General features: G+C 34.4%; 1 protein-coding gene across 3 annotated transcripts in view; it reads left to right on the top strand.

The window, feature by feature from the left end:
• Window positions 1–18,689, top strand: part of CSMD3 (CUB and Sushi multiple domains 3) — a 1,011,591-nt gene that overhangs the window by 891,567 nt on the left and 101,335 nt on the right. For all 3 annotated transcript variants that reach the window (XM_074352931.1, XM_074352929.1, XM_074352930.1), the window contains 3 exons: window positions 6,862–6,980; window positions 8,095–8,164; window positions 17,801–17,917. In XM_074352931.1, coding sequence (XP_074209032.1) covers window positions 6,862–6,980; window positions 8,095–8,164; window positions 17,801–17,917 — 306 coding nt within the window. The remainder of the gene's footprint in view (window positions 1–6,861; window positions 6,981–8,094; window positions 8,165–17,800; window positions 17,918–18,689) is intronic.

The following is an 18,689-nucleotide window of genomic DNA, read 5'->3' as shown; positions in this document are numbered from 1 at the left end:
AGTTAATAACATTTTCTCCAACATTTCTCTTGTGTAAAGGACTATATTTTTTTCTTGTAATCCACAAGAGCACAGAGAGGTGGGAATCTACTCTTGAACAGTTTGTGGGTGTGTGCTTTTTTAACATATATGATTCTGATTATAATTGCATGTCTTACATAAATATATCTGTTGCTAGGAAAATGTCCCCAGTGCATGGAAAGCCATTAATTACACCAATTGTTAGTAGACTTCCACAAAGGGAACTTGTAATTTTTAGTTGCTCTGCCAGTAGGACTCTGTTTAAGTCTCATCGTTAACATTTTGGAGTGACTATTTGATTGCAATACACATATGTAATTTTCCTCATATTTCTTAAATTTGTTGAGACACACATTTAAATTTGACTAATGGAAAATCTAAAAGGGACAGTGGAACATCTGTAAATTGATCAGCAATTTTAATTTTAAACTTAATATACTTATTTTAAAAGAGGAAACCACATGCATTAATGGTGTTTGCAAATTTAGGAGTCCTCAAAGATCTCAGGATACAGTCTCTGAGGAAGAGAAAGGTAATGTTACCATAATGAATAGATTTTCCTCTCCTGCTACACCTAAAAGCACTCATGCTATCTGCCTCTAGTAATTTTGCTGTAAATCTTGTGAAAACTCAAGAGCCCTGAAAACATTTTTCCATCCTGTGCAACATTTGGAGGGGGAGTCTGAATACCCAAAATCATAAAAATAGTCGTAAAATAGTAAATGTCCAGAAATGTATCCATTTAACTCTAGCTTATAAATAACAGAAGATTCAATTCAGCACAATAATAATTTTACTTCTTTATTTCCTTGAGCAATATGCTTAAGAAATAATGCATTAGGTCTTAATGAGTTTATTTTTGTAATTACTAAAAATAGTTTCCTCCCTTGGGCTAATTAAATAATTGATTATTTGTGAAAAATAATGATTTTAAGATTAATTATATTTTTTAGTTAAACTAATTTTCTTGTTCTAGTTTATGCACATCATCTCATAAACTAGTAATTGTAGAAACACGTCCTGCCCAAATTAAATTATTAATATTTGTCATTTCTTATTTAAATAGCCATTAACTCAGAATATATTACATGCAATAAGTGTAATTGATCTTTATAAACACATTTCTTTCCTTAAGTCTAGAAGGCCTTTGTAGTTTTATCATAGTTTGCTCTTTTCTTTTAACCAAATTTATTTCATTTTCATCTCATTCACTTTTCATATCTTCATGGTGGTGTCGACTTAGAGATTGTTTAAGCCTAAATTTCCGAATTTGGAAAACATTGTGTTTTTGTAGTCCTAAACTTTTCTCTAGTTGTGTCTTAAGTTAATAATACCACTGCTCGTCTCCTGGGTTTTCTTGCAGAAAAACCAATATGTTTAGATGTATATAAAAGCTTTTCATTGTGAGTCAGTCACAGAACTGAAGGTTAAGTTTTTCATCTTTTATGTCAATCTTTATATATTTTCTTTATATTCCTAGATTTATAGATTCCTATGTGACTTACTGATCTTAAACATACATAGACATGCTTTCATGACAACAGAAAAAAAATCCTTACTCTAGAATGCAAATTGACAATCTCACTTCTATGCTTAAAACCATTCACTAATGCTAGTTAACACTTGTTGAGAGCTTCCTCTGTCACTGGCACTATCCTAAGTATTACACATATATTGTTTTCTTTAAGCTTTTTCACAGTATTCATATGAAGTTGGTTGGTATTTTTGCATCCATTTTATAGGTGAGGGAACTGAGGCATACAAATCATCTCAGACTTTACAGAAGAAAAAAAGGCAAGAAACTTATGGAACCAGGATGCATACAGAGGTTGCGTTCTTAGTAACTCTGAATTTTCTCTCCATTACCCACAGAAGGAGAATACAACTCCATATATTGGTTAAGATTGTAAGACTGTTCACAATCTATAGCTTGCCTCCCTTTCAGGTCCATTTCTTGCTGTCTTTCCCAAAACACTACAATGTGTTTTGGAAAAAAAAAAAAAAACAAAACAGTCCCCTTCTTTTCAATAAAAGAAGGAAAAATAACTTAAAACATTGTTCATTTAACATGCCACTTTGTCTGCCAAGACAGCATACTCACTTTCCCCATCATTATTATGAATTGCTAAAATGTATTCTTTTTTAGTATTCACATAGGTTAATTCCTATGAGATAAGTATTTTAACAAAGGATAACCTTTATATATAGTGACTGTTCCACTACACTGTAATCATCTTTTAAACTAACCTTCTCTCTTGTTCCACCAAGAATTTTTTCAAGGCAGGGTTGCTCTGTGTTGCTAATTGATCTTTGTATTTCCAACATGTAATACAATAAGAGTACACAACAGGTGCTCAGTAATTGCTTATGTAGTGAATGAATGCCAGAATCTTTTTATTTTATCATTTAGCTTAGCTTTATTCTGTAGGCTAAAGTTGGTAAGTAATATCTATTACTGAATATTCAATTAGTTACTTAGAGTAATGCTAAGTTAAACATTAAACACGGTAGATGTAAGTAAAATAAGTAAGTAAAAGTTAAGGATCAAGGTAAATGTGAGGGAAGCCTGTACCACATCATGTTCCTAAGCTTCTGCAGCTGTTCATCAATGACTGTTAAAAGTCAGAGTTGTTCCTTCAAAAAAAACTCATCAACAAATATTCAAATTACATTTACATAATAGTATTTAACAAATTTTTAGTAGATTAATTAATTCTAAGGTACATTACAGTGAAAAAAGTCTACATGCTGATCATTGCCGATATCTACAAGTCCTGAAACTAGTAGCCCAGCTCATTAATTTCACCATTTGATTCTCATCAATTTCTACATTATTCTCATACCATTCTTATAATAATAAATGTGGAATATCAAATGATAATACCAGCATATTAAAAATACCCTCAAACGTGGCATAAACAGAAATAATAGTTATTTTGTATCCATTATTTGGTGAAAAATTTAAATTGAAGAAATTCAATATATTTAAAATACCAAGATCTTCACTATCACTGAAAACAACCTCTTGTCCAAAGACATGTGATTCAGTTCCTGTTTCTTTCTCCCATGAATGCAGATCCAGTGTTTTTGGTCTTCATTTTCAGTAAGTTTATACATGGGTTGTCATGTCAAATTCATGAAGGACTTTTTCTTTTTTACAAAATAATGTTACCAAGAGTCTTAGCAGTAATTAAGCTTTCTTCTCCTCACCCCTTGTCTCCCATTCTCGTTGCATTAAAGATTAATTAAAATCATTATGGAATACTAGAAGGTTATATATATAAGTGTTCAGAATGATCAGATATAAATGATACAATTAACAGCATTTTCTCCTCCAGATTGCCTTGTGAACAGAATCGGAAAGAATAATTTTTGTTCATAAATAAATATTGGAAATGTGAAGAACTGAGGTTTTTAATGTTTTCAGTCAGGGTAACTGCCTACAGTAATTGGACAGCAGACATAAATAACTGTGTAATTTTTGATATGGGTTTGGTCCTGGATTTATTTGTTTGTTTTTGGCTACAACAGCTAATTAATTGATCCAATTTCCATTAAAAAATTCACCCAGAGAGCATCTTTGATTGCCAAGTACATAATTTTACAGAATTTACACTCATGAAGATGAAAATGACTCAGTATGTTGATGCCTTGGTTAAGCAGGAGAGAATCCTTTATAACGTTTTTACAAATATTCACATATTCTTTGTTGATTCCTACAAATAACCTATTGGCTTTGTCACTTTTAAGAAGTGAAAAATGATTCTTAAAGAAGACATTTTCAAATTATTTAATCACTCAGTTTTATTTGTGTGAATTTTAAAAAGACTGTAAAATATGAACTGCAGTATTTTCAGATATTTCTGTTTTATTTTCTTTAGTGTACATAAAATAATTGACTTAGAAAAATTGAGAGAATTCATCAATGTATGACTTCTTATCTAACTATATTGTCACCCTATCTTCTTCCCTGAGATGATCATATTCAATAAATTAGCTGGTCCAACTCAATCTCTGCTAGAAAATAGAAGGGAGTATGTTCTTGACCCCTAAATTCTCTGCTAGTATTAATTAATCTAATGGATAAGTGATTTTATTATTTACAAAAAAATATGTTTATTATAGAAATTTTGAAAATGCAGGGAAGTACAGAGAAGGGCATAGAAATCACCAATAATCTCATGTCAAGAATCATAACCACTGCTAATATTTGGCATGTTTCCTTTTGGTCATTTTTCTCTGTGATTATTTGCATACAAGAATTTTCAACCTACAATTTGTTATTACATAGTTTATAGAGTTTTATATCACATTTTAAAGTTAAAATTCTTTCATAAATATTTTGTTGTGCCTGTATATATGGAGAAATTTTGCTTAACGATGAATTCTCATATTCTGTGGTATCACTGTGCCAGTTTTATTTACCATCCTCCCAGAGGAAGAAATTACTACTTGAGGATGTTAGTAGTTTCTGTGTATATGTCCCTAGATGGAGTGCTTAATAGAAAGAAAGGAGAAATGAATGTGTACTAAATTTGACTTTCTCAGTAAGAATGACCACAAAAATGACCTTAATGTAAAGGGTAATAAATATACTTTTCAGGGTTCCCAGAAAACTAAGATTGTACCAAAGAAAAGTGAAATCATATTGACAGGACATTTATATCTATATCAAAACTCATGTTGTTTGGATTCAGTAATTCCTGAAAAGGGGTCTATGAAACCAGATGAATTTGATATGTAAAGCACCACTAATGGGTATTAAATGAGAAGAAAATAAATGTTAAGACTGTTCATCTCTTCTTGGATCTCAAAATCTAGTTGGGCAGTGAGGCATTAACCCTTAAAATTTTTAAAGTAAATCACAGTTTAATGGTAACTTATCTTTCTGTGTTCTATAAATTCAAGATTACAAAAAAATCAAGAAATATGTAACCTGACGTATGTTTAAGGCCTAGCTAATTGCAGCACCAAGCATTGGAATTCTAGTCCATAAACTCCCCTAATCTCCTGCAGGACCACCTCAAATGCATTCCCAAATGACCAATTTACTCCTTCTCTTTACTGCCTTACTGTCTGATCTATTCCTCATTCTATTGTTTCTGCTTTTATGCAATTTTCTACCCTTTAACGTCACTTAATTTGGCATCATTTTAAGCTATTCTGACCATTGCTTTCTTTATTAGATAAAGAAAGGATTTTCCACTTGCAGAGACAGACATTTGTATTTATTATGAAATAATCAAAATAGGGATGCACTTTCTTTTTTATATTATTCATTCATCTACCATCATTTATTGAATGCTTCCTTACAATTCTGTGCGTCAAGCTGCCCTCATGGAACTTACTTTCTCAGAGGGGAGATGAATATTGAACAACTAATTGCATAATTATTCATTATTAGTTTATGCTAAATGCAGCCAAGGAGATGTAGAAGGTGGGTGCTATGTTATGAGTGTGTCCTTCGAGGGAAATATGTTAGTCAAGGATTAAGACAAGGAGGGGGAGGGTATAGCTCAAGTGGTAGAGTGCATGCTTAGCATACACAAGGTCTTGGGTTCAATTCCCAGTACCCCCTCTAAAAATAAATAAGAAAATGTAATTACCTCCCCCCACAAAAATAAATAAAATAATTTTTGAGGAGTGAGGCAATATATGACGTATTGTCATACTTAAGGATTTAGTTTTTAATATGTGTGTGTGTTTTTTTTTTTTAATTGAGATAAAGTCAGTTTACAATATTGTGTCAATTTCTGGTGTACAGCACAATTATTAAGTCATATATGAATATGCATATATTCATTTTCATATTCTTTTCACCGTGAGCTACTACAAGATATTGAATATATTTCCCTGTGCTATTTTAATGTGCTTTTAAATGAATATATATATGTATCATTGTGTGTGTGTGTGTGTTTATGTTATGGTTAATGAATTTGGAGTGGTGACTGCTTCCTACCACTCATTTGAATATGCATTAGATTAGTTCAGAATGTGAACTGCAAAGACATGGATAATAAACACTGACTTTTATTAAAGATAAGAAGATTTTAATAGTGATACACTCACATGTTTGAAAAAATGTTTTGGAAAAAATATCAAGTAATTTTTTAAGCTTTTAAGTGAATCACTTTAGAAAAACCTTTTACTTTTATATGTTTTTATTCTTTTATGTTGAACAATAAATTGTCAATGTAAAAATAATGGAAGTGTTTTGAATTATATCATTATTTCCCTTTCATAAATAGCTAATTTTAATAGTACATAATACTTTAAGGTCTCAGTAAGCTACATGTTTTTCTCCTTTCTATGTTCGGAGAACAAATCTTACTTACACTTTTTAAAATATTACATATAATTACTACATTAAAACATATCTCATGAATTTAAAAGCTTATTCTGTATGAAGGAAGAAGGAACCAGGTGATATGGACAAAATAGCAAATAATTTTTATTCATTTTACTAAGGATGTTTTATGAATATAATTTCATTTTATTATCATAATAAATGATTTTATTTAGAGATTTTCTTTCTAGGAATTTTAATTTTTGTTTTACAGAAGACATTTAGGCTGGGAGTTAAAGAATTTAGGTATAATTACACAGCTAATTAATTAGTGGTTGGTGTCATGAAAATTCAAAGAAATAGTTTTATGGTGGAGTTCCAAAGCACATTGCTCTAAACATATAGAGTTAAATCTTGTCACAGAACATTCTTAATGTCCCAATGTAAAATCTACTTTTAATGACACTAATATTCAATTTTGATAATTTAATGTGCATGATTTAAGCATTCATAATTTGAAAGTCACTTATATTATTATCATTAAATATTTTTAGCTATTGGTTTGGATTCTTGTCCTGAACCACAAACTCCTAGCAATGGAATTAAAATTGGAGACCGATATATGGTTGGTGATGTGGTATCCTTTCAGTGTGATCAAGGCTATTCTCTTCAGGTAAGTCTATTTTAAAATTTTAGTTTTGATTTTCATTACCCTTTCAGAATATTGTAACAGATCAGTGATTGATAATGCACAAGTTTTAAAACAATATTGATCTCAGGCTGCATAACTTAACCTTAAATCAAAAAGTATTCAATTTGTCAATGAAACATATGCATAAGAGACATAGCTGGAATAGACTAAATTTGTTTTGTCCCCAAGTATAGAAAAATGATTTTTGAATCAAAATTAATTTTTACTTCACTTTTCTCTTTGTTCACATAGGATGTGACAGCTGAGCTCCTGGATTTTTAGAATTTGAAAATAAAAATTAAGTGCTGCTTAAAGCATTAAATGAAACTTTCTGATAATAATTTTCCCAAATTAATAAAAATCAACTACAAATAAATTTTGCTAAAAAGTGGATGTGCAATGTATATTCTGGTTTTATGTATTTATATTGATCCTTTTTTGTATATTTTTTGGAAGGACTCCAATCTGTGGTCTCATAAAAATCTCCCTAGAGGATAGATCTATTAATAAATTAAGAAAAACAAATGAGGCAGAAACTTTTTCACATGTAAAGTAAATAAATTCCTTTGAGGGGGCAAATTAAAAATGAATAATTTATAGTCTTTAAAGATAAATCACAAATTATTAGTCTCAGAAGTACAATCAGATTTTTCAGGACTTCATATTTCAATTTAAAATTTACTCTGCCTTAATTGACTTTGTATACTTTTATGAAAGAATTTTATAATTATTCTTTGTCTATCTCACCTTGAATATTACAGCAATTTATTATAAACCACTATGTATATGGCCATTTCACTTGCATGATTATTACAGTACCTTAGTATAACATGTTTTGGTAGAAGAATGTTAAAACCACAATTCTAATGTGATATGGAATCTTAATTTTTCTATCAAAGCCTTGTTATGTTTTACATTGTATCACAAGTGTATATAATTACCTTTCTTATTTTGTCACACTAAGATTTCTACTAAAGTTAAAGAATTAAAATGTAATACATTATTAAGCTTATTTTCATAGTAATCAGTAAATATCTCATGTTTTAATTTGGACTTTTTAAAATGTGAACTGAACTGCATTGTCATGTTTATATAGGGTCATTCTCACATTACATGTATGCCTGGACCCGTAAGAAGATGGAATTACCCAATCCCAATTTGTTTGGGTAAGTTAAAGAACTATAAATCATTTATAAGCTGCTCATATTTTAAAGATACACCTTGTATATGATGTTCTTTCATATTTGCCTTTTGTCAGGTTTTATGGAAATGATATTTTGAGGTAAATGCTTCATATCTTTTTTTTCATTTTCAATTTAATGACATGGATAAAATTTACAACATATGGTTAAGTATCAAAGAGCTTAAGGTGATTCACAGTATGATCCTATTTTCATCACATACATTCACATATAAATACACATAGATGCAACATCGCATACATAGTTCTCCGCAGAGGAAAAGAAATGTAAAGATAGAGGAAGAGGAGAAGATGGCGGAGTAGAAGGACGCTCGCAGGTCACCCTCTCCCACAAATACACCAAGACCCACATTTACAGACCCACTCAGCCAACCAGAGCACCTGTGGAACTCCGACAGAACATTGCCCTCTTCAAAAGATAAAGACGCCAAAAATCTGGTAGGAGAAAAGGAAAAAAGAAAGAACAAAAGGCAAAGCAGCGCGGGACGGGTCCCGTGGGGAGGGAGCGGCAAAGGAGGACTGGCGCTCGCTCGCTGGGTCTCCCCTCGCCAACTGAGAGGCCAGCGGGACAGAGGGGGAGCCTCCGAGGCTCGGATCTGTACAGAGCAGCCCTTGACTAACAGAACTAAGTTAAACGGGCACAGAGCGTCCCCCCGACACCCAGCCTGAGACGCGGGCCGGCAGCGGCGGGCAGGGCCAGGCTGCACAAGCTGGGCAGAGGACGGAAGTGGCTGCACGGAGGCAGCCCCGGGGGAACGCAAGGGTCTGCGCGCCGTGGCTGTGGGTGCACAGGGCAGAACAACCTGGGCCCGCCATAAAACAGCAAGGTTGATGTGCTCTTGGGGGAAGGGTGCACACCCCCATCTCTGAAAACCCGCGGAAAGTTTTCGGGGGAAGAGAGGCGGGGCTCAGGCACAGCCGCCATATCCTCCACGCTGAGCACCCAGGCGGGGGCGGGGGTGAAACCTGCATCCACACGGAAGGGCTTAGCAGCCTCAAAGGCCAGGCTGAGACTGGCCTGCAGCCCGGGGCAGATAGGATCCTTCCATCCTGGTCCCTCAGGGAACTTGCTCCACAAAGACAAACAAGGAGCTGGGTTTTGGCTCGGAGCAGGGACAGGGCTGTCCCTCGGTCTTCCCCGAGCCCACCTGCGGAGCGCCGACCAGGGCGGAGCGCGCAGCCGCACAGAGGAGCGGAGCTACCTGCGGCGCAGGTAGAGCGAGAGCGGCCCCCCCGCCTTTCGGGCAGGAACACAGCCCCTGACCGAGGTGCTGGGAGGGGGCACGACCCGCCCTCCTACCTGGCCAGTCTGCAACATCTGACTGCGGCATCCGGAGGGGCAGCGACCCGCTCGCCCACAGCAGAGAGCTGCACCTGACCCAGTGTTAGGAGGAGGCGCGATCCGCTTGCCGACAGGTGCTGGGAGCAGCACAGAAGAGGGCGCCAACGGAGGGCCTCTGAAAACAGCAAGCTGAGCTTCCAAAACAGGACGAAGACAGAAAGACTTCACATTAAAAGCACACAGACTCCAGGAGAACACCGACAAACCCCCCCCCTTTTTTTTTTAAATCTGTTTTTACCTGTTCTATTTTCTGTTACTCTCTTAATCTTTACTTCTTAATTCATTTCTATTTCTCTTGGGTTTTGATGTCCTGCTATTGATTAGACACAGGTTTCAAATACATCTATTCATCTCCCCCCCCCCTTTTTTTGTAAAGGTTTTATTTTATTTTTTTTTTTTTGTAAAGGTTTCAAAAGGACGTCTCAACCCGATTAATACCCTGCTTCAACTCACTCTTCTATTATTCATTATACACTGTTTTCAAACCCTCTTTCTCCCTTCTTTTAAAATTCCTTCTCTCTCTCTCTAATTTTTTTTTCTTTTTTTCCTAAGTTCTATTCCTAAATAGGCATCAGATAGATAAAATCCTTAAGGACCAAAATAAACAACTGATACTCCATAAACCACAGTGCCAAAGAGGTGTGAGCAAGATGAAGAAGCAGAAAAACCTTTCCCAATTAAAAGAACAAGAGAAATCCCCTAAAAGAAAGATCAACGAAATAGACATCGATAGCCTACTAGATCAAGATTTCAAAAAAGGAGTGATCGAATTGCTGAAGGAATTAAAAGAGATAGTGTTTAGAGATATAAAATATGTCAAAAATGAAATTGAAGCTATAAAGAAGAGCCAAGTAGAATGGGTAAACTCATTGACAGAGATGAGGAATGATCTAATCGCTGTGCAAAGCCAACTAGATAATACAGAGGAACGAATTAGTGATCTAGAAGACAGGGCAATAGAAAGCACCCATTCAGAAGAACTACAAGAGAAGCAAATAAAAAATAATGAAAATAGCATAAGGGACCTATGGGATAATATAAAGCGTCCCAATCTTCGCATAATAGGGATCCCAGAAGGAGAAGAAGGATCAAAGGGGATTGAAAAAGTTTTTGAAGAAATCATGACTGAAAACTTCCCAAACTTAAAGAAGGAATCAGATATCCAAGTACAGGAAGCTCAGAGGGTCCCAAACAGGAAGAACCCAAATAGACCCACACCAAGACATATCATAATCAAGATGGCCAGAGTCAAGGATAAAGAAATGATTCTAAAGGCAGCAAGAGAAAAGCAAAGAGTAAGTTACAAGGGAACCCCCATAAGGCTCTCAGCTGATTTCTCTACACAAACACTACAGGCCAGAAGGGAGTGGCAAGATATATTCAAAGCCCTGAATGAAAAAAAGATGCAGCCTAGGATCCTTTATCCAGCAAGGCTATCCTTGAGGATAGAAGGAGAAATAAAGAGTTTCACAGACAAAAAAAAAAAGCTGCAGGAGTTTAGCAACACTAAACCCATGCTAAAAGAAATATTGAAAGGGCTATTCTAAATAGAAAAACAGCAGGATGCTACAGAAATGAGAAACACACAACTGGAAGGGTGATAACTCATGAATTACAAATAAAGTAAACATGAAATTATAAAAGAAGACATACAAATCACTGAGAGTGGGAGAGGGAGGCAGGGAAATATAGAATATTTTTTTCTTTCTTTTTTAAATTTTTTTAACAGTAGGATGGGTTTGAGATCATGTTACTATCAGTTTAATAAAAACAGTTATAGTAATGGGTTGACAGATTTACAGAAAAGGGTAACCACAAGCCAAAAATTTACAAAGGAGTCACAAAAATTAAATAAAATCCATGATAATACAAAGGAAAATTACCAAACCACAAAAGGAAGAAGAAAGGAACAAAGAGGATATACCAATTCAACTGCAAAGATAAGTTCAAAATGGCAATAAACACACATCTATCATTAATTACTGTAAATGTTAATGGACTAAATGCTCCAGTCAAAAGACACAGAGTGGCAGACTGGATAATAAAGAACCTTCAATATGCTGCATACAAGAGACCCACTTTAGGGAGAAGGACACATATAGATTGAGAGTGAAAGGATGGAAAAGGATATTCCATGCAAATGGAAAAGCCAAAAAAGCAGGTGTTGCAGTACTGATTTCAGACAAAATAGACTTTAAAACAAAGGCCATAAAGAAAGATAAAGAAGGACATTTTATAATGATTAAAGGAGTGATACAAGATGAGGATATTACACTCATTAATATATATGCACCCAATATAGGAGCACCTAAGTACATACAAGAATTACTAACAGAGATAAAGGGGGATATTGATGGGAATACAATCATAGTTGGAGATTTTAACACTGCATTAACATCACTAGACAGATCTTCCAGACAGAAAATAAACAAGGCAACAGAGAAATTAAATACTACAATAGAAAAACTACATTTGGTGGATATTTTCAGAGCATTACACCCCCCAAAAATAGGATATACATTCTTTTCAATTGCACATGGAACATTTTCCAGGATCGATCATGTACTTGGGCACAAAAGAAACCTCAACAATTTTAAGAAGATAGAAATTATCTCAAGCATCTTTACTGACCACAATGCCATGAAACTGGAAATCAACAACAGAGAAACAAAGGAGAAAAAAAGGAAAGCATGGAGATTAAACAATATGGTATTGAAAAAACAATGGATCAATGAGGAAATCAAAGCTGAAATTAAAAAATACCTTGAGACAAATGATAATGAAAGCACAACCACTCAAAACCTATGGGACACAGCAAAGGCAGTGCTAAGAGGGAAGTTTATAGCGATACAGGCCTTCCTCAAAAAAGAAGAACAATCTCAAATAAACAATTTAACCCACCACCTGAATGAATTAGAAAAAGAAGAACAAAAAGCCCCAAAAAGCAGCAGAAGGAAGGAAATAATAAAGATCAGAGAGGAATTAAATACAATAGAGATTAACAAGACCATAGAAAAAATCAACCAAACCAAAAGCTGGTTTTTTGAAAAAGTAAATAAAATCGACAAACCTCTGGCCAAACTCACAAAGAAGAAAAAAGAGAGAGCACAAATTAGCAAAGTAAGAAAGGAAAATGGAGAAATTACAACAAACAAAATAGAAATACAGAATATCCTATGAGAATATTATGAAAAACTATATGGAACCAAACTGGATAACCTAGAGGAGATGGACAAGTTTCTGGAAACATACTGTCCACCAAAACTGAATCAAGAAGAATCTGAACACTTGAACAATCCGATCACTAGAAAGGAAATAGAAATAGCAATTAAAAACCTCCCTACAAATAAAAGTCCAGGACCGGACGGCTTCACCGGGGAATTCTACCAAACATACAAAGAAGAACTCATACCAGTCCTTCTCAAACTCTTCCAGACGATCGAAAAGGAGGGAATACTCCCAAACTCATTCTATGAAGCCACCATCACCCTGATACCAAAACCAGGCAAAGACACTACAAAAAAAGAGAATTATAGGCCAATATCACTGATGAACATAGACGCCAAAATCCTCACCAAAATTTTAGCAAATAGAATCCAACAACACATAAAAAAGATTATACATCATGACCAAGTGGGGTTCATCCCAGGGACACAAGGCTGGTTCAACATACGCAAATCAATCAGTGTAATACATCACATCAACAAGAGAAAGGACAAAAACCACATGATCATCTCAATCGATGCAGAAAAAGCATTTGATAAAATTCAACACCCATTTATGATAAAAACTCTCGCCAAAGTGGGTATAGAGGGAACATATCTCAACATAATAAAAGCTATATATGACAAACCTACAGCCAGCATAGTACTCAACGGTGAAAAACTCAAAAGCTTCCCACTAAAATCTGGGACAAGACAAGGATGCCCACTATCACCACTCCTATTCAACATAGTCCTGGAAGTCCTAGCCACAGCAGTCAGGCAAGAGAAAGAAATAAAAGGGATCCAAATTGGAAAAGAAGAGGTAAAAGTGTCATTATATGCTGATGACATGTTACTATATGTAGAAAACCCTAAAAGGTCTACACAAAAGCTACTAGAGCTGATTGAAGAATTCAGCAAGGTAGCAGGTTACAAAATTAACGTTCAAAAATCAGTTGCATTTCTTTACACTAACGATAAATCAACAGAAGAAGAAAGTAAAGAAACAATCCCCTTTCAAATAGCACCCAAAGTCATAAAATATCTGGGAATAAATCTAACCAAGGAGGTGAAAGAATTATACACAGAAAACTATAAACCATTGATGAAGGAAATTAAAGAAGACTTTAAAAAATGGAAAGATATCCCATGATCCTGGATTGGAAGAATCAATATTGTTAAAATAGTCACACTGCCCAAGGCAATCTACAGATTTAATGCAATCCCTATCCAATTACCCAGGACATATTTCACAGAACTAGAAAAAATCATAATAAAATTCATATGGAACCATCAAAGACCTAGAATTGCCAAAGCATTACTGAAGAGAAAGAAAGAGGCTGGAGGAATAACTCTCCCAGACTTCAGACAATACTATAGAGCTACAGTCATCAAGACAGCATGGTATTGGTACCAAAACAGACATATAGACCAATGGAAAAGAATAGAGAGCCCAGAAATGAACTCACAAACTTTTGGTCAACTCATCTTTAACAAAGGAGGCAAGAATATACATTGGAATAAAGACAGTCTCTTCAGCAAATGGTGTTGGGAAAACTGGACAGCAGCATGTAAAACAATGAAGCTAGAACACTCCCTTACACCATATACAAAAATCAACTCAAAATGGATTAAAGACTTAAACATAAGACAAGATACAATAAACCTCCTAGAGGAAAACATAGGCAAAACATTATCTGACATACATTTAAAAAATTTTCTCCTAGAAGAAATAAAAGCAAGAATAAACAAATGGGACCTAATGAAACTTACAAGCTTCTGCACAGCAAAGGAAACCAGAAATAAAACAAGAAGAAAACCTATGGAATGGGAGAAAATTTTTGCAAGTGAAACCGACAAAGGCTTGATCTCCAGAATATATAAGCAGCTCATACGACTCAATAAGAAAAAAATAAACAACCCAATCCAAAAATGAGCAGAAGACCTAAACAAGCAATTCTCCAAGGAAGACATACAAATGATCAATAGGCACATGAAAAAATGCTCAATATCACTAATTATCAGAGAAATGCAAATCAAAACTACAGTGAGGTATCACCTCACACCAGTCAGAGTGGCCGTCATTCAAAAGTCCACCAATGACAAATGCTGGAGAGGTTGTGAAGAAAAGGGGAACCCTCCTACACTGCTGGTGGGAATGCAGTTTGGTGCAGCCACTATGGAAAACAGTATGGAGATTCCTCAAAAGACTAGGAATGGACTTACCGTATGACCCAGGAATCCCACTCCTGGGCATATATCCAGAAGGAACCCTACTTCAAAAAGACACCTGCACCCCAATGTTCACAGCAGCACTATTTACAATAGCCAAGACATGGAGACAGCCTAAATGTCCATCACTGGATGACTGGATAAAGAAGAAGTGGTATATTTATACAATGGAATACTACTCAGCCATAAAAACTGACAACATAATGCCATTTGCAGCAACATGGATGCTCCTGGAGAATGTCATTCTAAGTGAAGTGAGCCAGAAAGAGAAAGAAAAATACCATATGAGTTCGCTTATATGTGGAATCTAAAAAACAAAAACAAAAACAAACAAACAAACAAAAACAAAGCGTAAATAAAGGACAGAAATAGACTCACAGACAGAGAATACAGACTTGTGGTTACCAGGGGGGTGGAGGGTGTGAAGGGATAGACTGGGATTTCAAAATTGTAGAATAGACTACACTGTATAGCACAGGGAAATATACACAAAATGTTATGATAACTCACAGAGAAAAAAAATGTGACAATGAGTGTGTATATGTCTATGAATAACTGAAAAATTGTGCTGAACACTGGAATTTGACACAACATTGTAAAATGATTATAAATCAATAAAAAGTGTTAAATTTAAAGAAAAAAAGAATTTGCCAAAAAATAATAAAAATCTACAGTAAGCATAAAAAAAAAAGAAATGTAAAGATAGGTCATCTGTGGGTAGTGGAATAACAGGATACTTTCTTTTCTACTCTCTCTTTGTATTTTATAAAGTTTAGACAATTAGCTTGTAATGTATTTGATAGACAAAGTATTTGAATTGACATCATGGCTGTACTATAAGGAGAAACTGAAGGCAGGAGGCTGATTCAGAGAATGTCTTAAAACTCTAGTCATCAGGTAACAGAGTTACAGCCTCATGAACTGGAAAATAAAAGGTCTGCCAGATATTTTGATAGAAGAAAGGAAAAGTCACTTGAGATATATAGATAATAGGGACAAATCTGAAGGAAGAATCAAAGATGATTTCATCTTGGAAGACTAAGCTATGATTGTGTCCTTAAGAAAAAGAGTGTAATGGGGCTTAAAAGAATTTAGGAGGAAACCACTGGTAAAACACAGCATTGTCATTCAAGGACTAGGGCTCTGTGCAATTGCAGAGCCCCTGAGGAAGCAGACATGCTTGCAAAGCTGAAGGCAGATGCATTTTTTGGATTCTTCTTTATGTGTCTTTCATGGTTTGTCATGCTTTTTCTTTCTCCTTCATTATCTGTTTACTTTTTATTCTCTATTTCTTTCTCCTCTGATTTTGGGATTTACATGCTAGAAAGCTGGGCAGTGCAGAGGACAGGATTTTCAGATCATATTTAAAGAGATGGAAAGAATTAGAAGGCCAATGAGCAGTTCAAACACTTGAAACTGTGAAGGCAAGAAAGCCAAGGAGAGTCCTTGGATTCTTTCACTCAAAGTTCAGAATAAAGCAAAACAATCCTATGATTGCATTTTTGCCAGACATTTTAAAAACACTTTAGATTGGACAAAATATTTTCTCTAGTACTCCTTAGTTATCAGATTATATGATGATATAATCAAATTTTAGGAGAATGAATTGGTGAATATTAATGGTATATATATAATTGCTGTGGTTTAAGGATGTATGAACTGAGATTTAAGAATGGGAAAGTATACGGATGTATCTAGACCTCAGTGGAAATCACAAGTTTAAAGGAAAGATTTATATGTAGATAGACTACAAGTGTATATTTATCTTCCTAGCAAAATCTGCTTGATAGATACTTTATTCGATTCATATAGTTAAAGATAGCTGTCAAACTGATTATTGATATCGTATTGTTCTACTGAATTTTCCTTTATGATGTATAACCTGAAGTTTGAGTATCTGTCTGTTGCTGTTCATAACAAGAAATAAATGAGTGAAACTGCAGGAAAGTGTGCAGGTAACTTTCCAACTTGATGTGCAGTTGTAAAATTTGATTCTTCAACCTACAATTAACAGATGTGTATTTTAGTCCTTCTATGGTGGAATGATAAAAAATGTACATTTAGAGGAAAGAATTGGCTTCCAAGATGCAATTATTTTGCTAATATATGTTAAATAGTTCTATTTAATCATGTAGAAATTAAAACTTGAGTAATGATTGGTTCTTATAATTTTAGCTTAGCTTATCAATAGCAAATCAGTATAGTAAGGATTCTAAAACAAGCATACTTTTAAATTATGACTAGATTCTCAAACTTCGGTGCATATTTTACTTGTTTCATACTTCCCTATTTTTTGTCTAGATTCTGTCAGGATAAATTAAGGCCATATCCTATAGAATGTGAATCCCTCACATAGTACCAGTGGAAACCATTATTTTTCTTAAAAATCTTTAGTTAGCCTCCTCAGAAAAAGGAAACAAAGGAAAGGTTGTGAAAATGAATCCTTCACAGACAATACTTAGAATGGATGTTGCTGGCTTGATTTGATTCTAAATTACATGCCTCGTGTGGAAATGGACCTGTATTCCTTGTTTGATCATATTCACTGCTCATGAGCTCCTTCTTGCTATGCAATAATTGATTTAGCTTGTATGTATTACTGAGGAAGGAAACGTTACTTTTTTACACTATTTTACAAAATACATCGTCAGTTGATTATATTTGATATCTGGTGTGTGGTGAGTGAGAGTTGACAACATTCAAATTTATATCAAACAGTTTTAATTTAGAGACTTGATTAAGGCTTGAAATGATATAAATCTGTTTTTAAAACAGTAACATATTCTACTCCTTTGGCTTAAGTGGGACTTCTGTTCTCTTGCAGCCCAGTGTGGTGGTGCTATGTCAGATTTCAGTGGTGTGATCCTCAGCCCTGGGTTTCCTGGAAACTACCCCAGCAGTTTAGATTGCACGTGGACAATAAAGCTGCCCGTTGGTTTTGGTATGTATATTAAAAACACATGAAAGAATTTTCAACATCATTAATATATCCTTAAAAAGAAATATCAAAGTCTAATAAGAACTTATGAAATATTCACAAATAGACAAACATGATATTTTGCAGTTGATATGTATGGATATAGCCTGAGTTAGAGGTATGTGGCAGTGGTAATTCAACATGATTTTCATGTAAATTGTTTTTGTAACTCTTTTCTTCTTCTTGTAACAAGAGTACACAGATAAATTATTTTCTGGTAGTCTGTTAAATTCATCCAAAATTCATTGTAAATAATAAGGTTTTACATTTGAAAAGTAGTACAATTTTTCTAATGTTAGGTTCAAGTACCCATGTGGATGTAATGCCTTTCTAATTCTAATAATACAATTCCCAGTGTTTTGGACATATTGCATTTAATAAATTAAATTCTCTTTGTATCACTAACATATTCTTCATTCATTTTCCCTTAGTCTGTAAGTGCATAAATAGGAGTGCTAGACTGAGCACAGACTTATTAAATTACAAAAGATTAGGACAAGTAGACACTCCTTGAAGTACAAACCTGAGGGATTTAGAGCAATTAAGAAGTTCTGTACTATCTCAATTATTGAGGACAGCTTTTCAATACCTCTTTTACCCAAAATTTTATTCAGAATAAAAAATTCATGTTTAAATGTTTTACTTAAATTCAAAGAAACTCATGTTTTGACAGTTCTGCGTGGAGTATTTACATATACTCCAGTACTGTGCTACATGCCGGGGGTAAAATGTGTAG

This window comes from Camelus bactrianus, chromosome 25 (assembly GCF_048773025.1).
Source record: "Camelus bactrianus isolate YW-2024 breed Bactrian camel chromosome 25, ASM4877302v1, whole genome shotgun sequence".
NCBI classification, from domain to species: Eukaryota; Metazoa; Chordata; class Mammalia; order Artiodactyla; family Camelidae; genus Camelus; species Camelus bactrianus.
Note: the sequence above shows the minus strand (reverse complement) of the source record. Positions and strands in the feature narration are given on the sequence as shown.